Source organism: Nicotiana tabacum, chromosome 13, assembly GCF_000715075.1.
Source record: "Nicotiana tabacum cultivar K326 chromosome 13, ASM71507v2, whole genome shotgun sequence".
In the NCBI taxonomy this organism is placed as follows: domain Eukaryota; kingdom Viridiplantae; phylum Streptophyta; class Magnoliopsida; order Solanales; family Solanaceae; genus Nicotiana; species Nicotiana tabacum.
In genome coordinates, this window is record NC_134092.1 from 23,304,034 (window position 1) to 23,313,371 (window position 9,338).

Genomic DNA, 9,338 nt, shown 5'->3' on the forward strand with positions numbered 1-9,338 from the left:
CTTAAATTATCTAAGAAGCATATGCAAGATAAAGAGGAGGAGGAGCAACACAGATATCCATCACCCTACTTTCTCTATGCTGATAAGAAGGTACGCAATTAGATGGTACTTAAGAGCTCAATCAACATTCACCATAATAGATATCTTCCATCTGGTTTCGTGCTATCTTTTACTTATTTTTGCTCACACATACCTCACAAAATAATTACCATTTTGCTTTTGCGATCTTCACACCAACTAAGGAAAGTGGATACATAACATCAAGACATATCAACAACACCACTGAAATTATTCTACTTCTTCGTTTTTACACAGAAAAATGAAAAGAGGAAGATGAAACAGTTCAAAAAGACTTGCCTATCAATTTGAGAACTAAGCATATTTGCGGACCACCATGACCAATTAACCATCTTCATCTGCATATCCCAGAGAAAGAAAAAAGCTACACAAACATCTTTAGGAAGCACGAAATTTCAAACAGCATACATGGCGAAAAGTTCAGAGCCTCTTAAATTATAAACTTCAAAAAAAATACAACAAGCAAACTGGGAGATATTAATGAGACCTCGTCAAATTAACACTGCATAATTCAGTTTTTCTATTCTCTTTTCAATAACTAACAACAATTGAATCCGAACAGTTAAAGCCTCCAAAATACCTAAAATCCGTATTAAACATAAGTTGCAAAATACCAGCATTTCTAATCTATTTCCTTTCTGTAAACATCAAAATATCACTAGCAAAGAGAAAAGCATGTAAATCAAGAAACAAGCATACGCAATCAGCCCACGATGCTCGTCTCCACAAGAAGCCAGCTCAACCAAAAGCCTCGTACAAACCCGTGTGGCCCATACAACAAAAACTCCCGTTAACACCTTGATTACCAATCCACCAGGCAAAAACAGTGAAATCGCGGATAATATCACAATTGGCAACATACAATAGCCAATCAGGCTAACACATCTGTATAAATCCAGGTTCCCATTTCGACCCTCAAGCATATTGAACACTACGTAGAGAAACAACGAAGCCACTACAACCCAGCCCAATATGATCCCAAAATGAATCTTTCCAGCTAGTAATTGGAAAAGCCCAAATGACATTAAAAATATAAATGGCCCGGATAAGTCACCGTCTTCATGAAGATCTGATTTGATTTTAAATGGATTGAGAATGGACAGGGTCTTTTGGTAAATTTGCTTTGTGTTGATCCCGAGTTCCTCTAGTAACGGCGGCTCATCTTCAAAGCCAGTTGAGCCGCCGCTGCCGATGGTGGTAGAGGCGAAATGAGGAGTTGAAAATGAAGTGGACGCAGCCACCGAGGTAACGTCGAAGGACATGAAAGGGATGCTACGGTTTGAAGATTTCGGCGGCTGAAACGGCGCTGTCGGAGGACGGCGGTGTTGTGCGCCCACGTTTCCGTCGGAGGGGAAAACAACCGGCGGAACGTTAAATTGTTTCGCCATCGATACGAACCAGTTGGGATCAACTATATGAGATTGTTAATTAGAATAAATTTGGATTAAATTGATATCTAGTGGCTTGGGAAGGATAAAAGAGAAACTCAATTGAGCAATTAATTGATTGTAGGGGAAATTAGGGCTTTTGAGAGAGATTGAAATGGAATTGGGAATTGGAAGCTTCGGGTCGTCAAAAGCAGAGGAGATGCAAAGGCACACTATTCAACAGGCTTCATATACTATAGTACTATAATAATAAGTTTAAAATATATTTTAAAATAATTTTCTTAAAACTTGTAGTGATCTTAAAAAAAAATTATAGATATTTATGTTACTATAAATTATTTCATTAAAGATAAAATAAAAAATTTAAAGTTAAATTGTTATCCCCTCCGTTTTAATTTAGATAAGTTAGTTTGACTTTGCACGGATATTAAGAAAAAAAAAATTTAAAACTTGTCATCTTAAAAACTTAAGGGGTAAAAGTTTTGTGGGGTCGTGACATTTGTGTAGTTATAAAAGTTTTTCATTAAGGGTAAAATGGATAAAATGAAGAGTTTAAAGTTGAATTATTTTCAATTATAGAAATGTGTCATTCTTTTTTGAACAGATTAATAAAGAAAGTGTGTCATCTAAATTGAAACAAAGGGAGTAATTCCTATCTCTGTGCAGGTGCCTTGGAAGTGTCTCATGTTTGGAAATGATGCTAGGCCTAAAGCTAAGTTTACTATGTGGCTGGAACTACAACGTAGAATAACAACAATTGATCGACTAGTGGCTTGGGTTTAACAGTTGACCTGACTTGTATACTATGCAAACATGTGGAAACAAGGGACTATCTCTTTGCTGAATGTGAATTTGCTAAGTCTGTATGGAAAAGAATACAGCAATGTGTGACGACCCGCCATGTCACCATGCCACATAGGTACCATTTGGCATATATTAATACCATGTGGAAGCTTACATAGGAGGAAAACTAATATTTGTGAGAAGATTCTAGAGAAGTATGGATATTTCCTTTGGAAGATCCTAGATGTTTATGGATTTGCTAGGAAAGTTCTTGGAATCTTCTAGGCTTGTAGAGAATTCTAGAGAAAGTCTTTATCTTATAAATATTAAGGACTTGTGTAACAATTAATATTTATACATTAGCCCCTAGGAGACTAGTATATAAAGGGGGCCATTCATTTGTAATTCATCAAGCAAACAATTCAAGTTCTCTCTAATACAAAGTTTTATTTAATAATTCTCTTGTGTTCTTTCTACCATTCTCTTAGCGATCTTGAGTGTAGTAAGGCTGACTTGGCATAGCAAGAACGTGAGCAAGTTGTGCAAGAACGTGGGCAAGTTGTGCAAGATCGTGAGCGAGTTGTCGAGTGCCGCACGTGTACTTAGTTAACTACTAAGGACGTGACAACGTGGTATCAGAGCAAAGGTTGCAACTAAGGGAATGGCGAACGACGGAGAAATTAACGTTGCCAACACCCAAGCCAACGTCATCCAAGATGTTGCCGGCAAGAGTGGCCGTAACAAACAGAGTAATGCCACCAACAAGAGCCAGGAGGTGCCACCCGAAGTTGTGTCAAACGAAGGGCTTACATCCCAAGAGCCATCTGCCACTGAGGCGAGCGAGGATGAAGTGGAGGTCCACCCGAGGACGTCTCGCTCGGTAAAGAGTGGGTGAGGAAGATGAACGCGGGGATGGACATCGTGGAGATCTTTGGCCAACGCTTGGGGAAGGTGGAAGGAACCCTTAGTGTTCTTGAGGGGCACACTCTTGAAGAGATTGAGAGTATCTGAAATGACTTGGAGGGACGTACACAAACCGAGATGGAGCTAAGGCAAACCATCACTGCCTTAGAGTGCCGACTCATGGAGGCTTTGAGTACTATCGATGCTATGAAGGCAAAGATAGAGTCACTCGAAGAGCATGTTAGTGTTGGCGTGACCGAGGCAGCCAGCAATGTTGTGGTGACGAGGGAGGACAAGATCGAGGCTCCCAAACCCCCGATGTTCAAAGGTGTTCGTGATGCACAAGAAGTGGAAAACTTCCTTTGGCACTTGGAGAACTACTTCAAGCACGACAAAGTGAAGGACGACGAGGCCATGATCAACACTGCAGTGTTGTACCTCTCAGAGACCGCCATGCTATGGTGGAGAAGGAAGATAGCCGGCGTGGATAAAGGTCTATGTATTATTAACACGTGGGATCAGTTCAAAGCCGAGTTCAAGCGACTGTTCTTTCCAAACAATGTCTTGTACGTGGCAAGGCGCAAGTTTAGGGAGTTGAAGCAAATAGGGAGCATACGTATCTATGTCAAGGAGTTTACTACCCTTATGCTTCAAATCCCCAACCTGACCAATGATGACTTGTTGTTCCACTTCATGGACGGGTTGCAAAATTGGGCTAAGCAGGAGTTACAACGCCGACAAGTCGCAAATATAGACCAAGACATAGTGGAGGCCGAATCATTGATGGATTTTAGGCATGACAAGCACGACAAAGGGAAAGTCAAAGAATCAAAGTTTAACAATGCCAAAGGTGGGGGAGACCGTGAAAAAGGCAAGGAGATATAACAACAATATTACAAGACTCAAGATTCCAAAAAGTTGAGTGGCCGTCAGGGCTACGCCGAGAAGAAGGCGCAGGCCGAGAATAAGGGATGTTACATATGTGGAGGGCCGCACAGCTTCAGGAGTTGTCCTGACCTAAAGAGCCTCACCGCCATGGTCCGTGGACGGAAGGAGCAGCCGCAAGCAGAGAGTTCGAGAACTGCACAGTTGGGTATGATCGGATTATGTGGTGCCGTCACGAAGCAAGCTATACAACCTACCGAGAATGGCAATCAGTAAGTGGATCTCATCATCAACAACAAGCCTGCTCGTGCAATAGTGGACACTGGAGCAACTCATAATTTCGTGACTGAGGCTGTCGCAAAGAGACTAGAATTGAAGCTTGCTCCAACCAACTCTCGCGTCAAGACTGTGAATGCCGAGGTACAGAATGCTCGTGGGGTAGCTAATGGAGTTGGTGTCAAATTGGGAACTTGGAAAGGTATGACAAACTTTACTGTAACCGCTATGGATATCTTTGACATCATATTGGGGCAAGAGTTCTTTAGACATTGTCATACTTTGATCGACCCCTACCTCCAACATCTCTTGGTTATGGAGCGAGAAGGAGCTTGCATGGTACCTACAATGACTATGCCACACGGACAGATCCAAGCACAACTCTCAGCTATGCAGGTTATCAAGGGGATCAAGAAGGGGGAGCCGACGTTCGTGGCAACCATTACAAGTCTGGAGGAAGACAAGAGTTTTCAAGAGACACTGTCGCCTTGCATAGAGAAGTTGCTTGAGAAAAATAAAGACGTCATGCCCGAGGAGTTGCCTAAGCATTTACCGCCTAGGCGACAGGTGGATCACAAGATTGAGTTGGAGCCAGGGGCTAAGCCATCCGCATTTGCCCTATATCGTATGGCACCGCCTGAGCTAGAAGAGCTCAGGAAATAATTAAAAGAGCTGCTAGATGCTGGTCATATTCGCCCATCAAAGGCACCTTTCGGCGCACTAGTATTGTTCCAGAAGAAGAAGGATGGATCACTACGCTTGTGCATAGACTATCGAGCACTTAATAAGGTCATAGTGAATAATAAGTGCCCGATTCCGCTCATTGCTAACTTGTTCGATAGACTTGAGCAAGCCAAGTATTTTACCAAGGTGGATCTTCGCAAAGGCTACTACCAGGTTCGCATTGCAGAAGGGGATGAGCCAAAGACAGCATGTGTGACGAGATATGGAGCTTTTGAGTGGTTGGTGATGCCCTTCGGCTTAACCAATGCACCAGCCACATTTTGCACCCTTATGAACAAGATTTTTCATCCCTACCTTGATCAGTTCGTGGTAGTCTACCTAGACGACATAGTCATCTATAGCAACACCTTGGAGGAGCACATGGAGCACTTAAGGAAGGTTTTCCAAGTTTTGCGGGAGAACGAGCTATACATCAAGAGGGAGAAATGCGAGTTTGCACGATCAAAGGTGCACTTCTTAGGCCAAATTTATTAGCAATGGAGAGCTACACATGGACGAGGATAAGGTGCGTGCTATCCAAGAGTGAGAGGCACCTATAAAGGTAACTGAATTGAGATCCTTCCTTGGCCTTGTTAACTACTATCGTCGGTTCATCAGTGGCTACTCAGCAAAGGCCGCACCATTGACTGAGTTGCTAAAGAAGAACAATCCATGGGTTTGGACGGAGCATTGTCAAAGGGCGTTTGAAGACCTCAAGGCATCTGTAATAGAGGAGCCAGTCTTGGCATTACCTGACTTTGCCAAGACATTTGAGGTGCATACAGATGCCTCAGATTTTGCCATTGGGGGTGTCTTGATGCAGGATAAGCATCCCATAGCATTTGAGAGCTGCAAGTTAAATGAGACGGAGCGACGTTACACAGTGCAAGAGAAGGAGATGACTGCTATTGTGCATTGCCTTCGTACATGGCGACATTATTTGCTTGGGTCGAGGTTCGTGGTCAAGACCGACAATGTAGCTACTAGCTACTTTCAGACGCAGAAGAAGCTCACCCTAAAACAGGCTCGGTGGCAGGATTTCTTGGCCGAATTTGATTATGTGCTGGAGTATAAGTCGGGAAAAGGTAACGTTATAGCCGATGCCTTAAGCCGGAAAGCCGAGCTTGCTGCAATCACTTCAACAAGATGGGACATTCGCGAGGCTATAAAAGAATGCATGCAACATGATCCAGCAGCCAAACAACCTATATAGTTAACCAACCAAGGCAATACGAGACGTTTTTGGGTCGAAGACGGCCTACTACTTACCACAGGTCGACGGGTCTACGTGCCTAAGTTTGGATACATTAGACGGCGGATCATAAGGGAGAGTCATGACACAATGTGGGTTGGTCATCCAGGCCAACGTTGCACTAGGGCCTTGGTTGAGTCAGTCTACTATTGGCCACGCATGCGAGATGATATAGAGTGTTATGTGTAGACTTGTCTTGTCTGTCAACAGGACAAGGTTGAGCAACAAAAACCAGGAGGACTTTTGGAGACACAACCAGTTGTAGAACGTCCATGGGAGAGCGTGACTATGGACTTTATCACTTGCCTACCGAAGTCCGACGGTTATGGTACTATTATGGTGGTGGTGGATAGGTTTTCCAAATATGCTACCTTCATGCCCGCCTCACCAGGTTGCACTGCCAAGGAAGCCGCCAAACTATTCTTTAAGAACGTGGTGAAGTATTGGGGCTTACCAAGGCATATTATCAGTGATCGAGACCCCCATTTTACTGGAAACTTTTGGAGAGAGTTATTCGACATACTTGGCACGGAACTGCACTTTTTCACTAGTTTTTACCCATAGACTGATGGACAAACAGAACGGGTCAATGCCTTACTAGAATGCTACTTGAGGCATTATGTAAGTGCGCATCAGAAAGATTGGGCAAGGCTCCTAGACATCGCCCAAATTCTCTTATAACTTGCAGCGGAGTGAGTCCACGGGACGGACACCATTTGAGCTAGCCACAGGCCAACAGCCACAAACTTCACATTCATTACCAGCCGCGTTCAAGGGAAAGAGTTTGGGGGCTTACCATGTGGCCAAAGGATGGGAGGACACTGCTAAGTCCTACTTGGATAAGGCAGCTAAGAAGATGAAGAAGTTTGCGGACCGTAAGTGGCGTCCTACAGAGTTGGGGACATGATCATGGTGAAGTTTAACCCAAGACAGTTCAAGGCACTACGGGGCATGCATCAGAATTTGATTCGCAAGTATGAGGGGCCATTTAAGATCGTCGCCAAGGTAGGCAAGATCTCATACAAGCTTGACATGCCATCATATCTTAAGATCTACCATGTCTTCCATGCCAGCGTGCTTAAGCCATATCATGAAGACAAGGATGATCCAAGTAGGGGCCAATCAAGTCGAGCGCCTATTACTATCACCGCCTCACACGACCGAGAGATTGAGGTTATTATTGATTACCAGGCCAGGCGAAAATAAGGGCAAAAAGCCACCGCAATGTTCCCCGTCCATTGGAAGGGGGCAATCTCCTGAGGAGGCCACGTGGGAACGATATGAAGACTTATGGCAATTCAAAGATAAGATCCGAGAGTTTATGCAACAACATTGCGCCGCGGTCGTCCAACATTAGGTGGGGGAGAGTGTGACGACCCGCCACATCACCATACCACATAGGCACCATTTGGCATATATTAATACCATGTGGAAGCTTACATAGGAGGAAAGCTAGTATTTGTGAGAAGATTCTAGAGAAGTATGGACATTTCCTTTGGAAGATCCTAGATGCTTTATGGATTTGTTAGGAAAGTCCTTGGAATCTTCTAGGCTTGTAGAGAATTCTAGAGAAAGCCCTTATCTTGTAAATATTAAGGACTTGTGTAACAATTAATATTTACACACTAGCCCCTAGGAGACTAGTATATAAAGGGGGTCATTCATTTGTAATTTATCAAGCAAACAATTCAAGTTCTCTCTAATACAAAGCTTCCTTTAATAATTCTCTTGTGTTCTTTCTACCATTCTCTTAACGATCTTGAGTGTAGTAAAGCCGACTTGGCATAGCAAGAACGTGAGCAAGTTGTGCAAGATCGTGAGTGAGTTATCAAGTGCCGCCCGTGTACTTAGTTATCTACTAAGGACGTGACAAATGGATGCAAAGAAAGGAGAAGATCACACAAACCTGGGACCAGCATATAGCTTGGGCTATCCATAATGCCAGAGGAAAATCGCAGCAGGCTCAAAGTTTCAAAATGGTATATGTTGAATGCGTTTATGCTATGTGGATGGACAGGAACCAAAGGATCTTTGAAAAGAAGTCTCGCAATTGGGAGACAATCACGCGAGAAATTGCCTATATTTGTCATGTGAGATCAGCAATAGGAGTTAAGACCTCGATGCAAAGTTTTATATTCTAAAATCTAGTTTGCATGCTGGTTTGTATAGGTCAGAGGTATTGTTAGTTAGCATGTATATAGCTAGCTATGTTTTTGTTTTAGTTAGCTATGACTTTGTACAATTTTAGTGGTGATTAATATAAAAGTTAAAAGAAGTCTGGCATTCTTTTATGACAAACTAAACATGAAACTATATCGCTTAAACCGTAACAGATGGAATAGTAATAACTACGAAAATACTTTAAATTATCACATTTAAGTGATAAATTAAAATTATTTATTTCTCTTCTTTTGTTTGTCGTTTCAATTGTTTTTGACTTACGCATTAAACAAAGTTATTTAACTAAACTCCTCTTAATTACCTCTTCTTTAAATAAGTTACTATTACTGTTAGGGGAAAGGATTACCAAATAGCCAAATCTAAGGGAGTTGTTTGGACCATTTGTTTTGTGCAAGGTAACAATTTGGTCGGTCGATCAAAAATAATTACATTTGTTAGTCAAATATATATATATATATATATATATATATATATATATATATATATATATATATATATATATATATATATATATATTACCGGCTATTAATTTGACTAGCAACTATAATTATTTTTGTGAGTAATTAGGACCAAAAAAGGTTTAAGTGTGTTATCCCATTAATTTTCTTATTCATAACGCACAGATAGTTCTCTCTTGAAATGACCATATTTCCATTTAAGAGAATTCCATAATTTTGTTCTTCCATAATATCATAATATGGCAGCCTTGATTTTCTCTCCTCTCATCATTTTTCAAAACAAAAAGAACACTATTGCATCAAACCTTCAACCAGGCATTCTATAATTTAGTCAAATAAGGACCAACGTAACACCGCATCGCCTAGAAGAAGGTAGGACCAGAACTTGAAGTTTATGGGTTCTGAATTTGC

General features: G+C 41.9%; 1 protein-coding gene across 1 annotated transcript; it reads right to left on the reverse strand.

The window, feature by feature from the left end:
• Nucleotides 1–574: 574 nt before the first annotated feature.
• On the reverse strand, nucleotides 575–1,681 carry LOC107824313 (uncharacterized). The gene has a single exon (XM_016651061.2). The coding sequence runs from the start codon at nucleotides 1,464–1,466 to the stop codon at nucleotides 726–728; it is 741 nt and encodes a 246-aa protein (XP_016506547.1). The 5' UTR covers nucleotides 1,467–1,681; the 3' UTR covers nucleotides 575–725.
• Nucleotides 1,682–9,338: the final 7,657 nt, after the last annotated feature.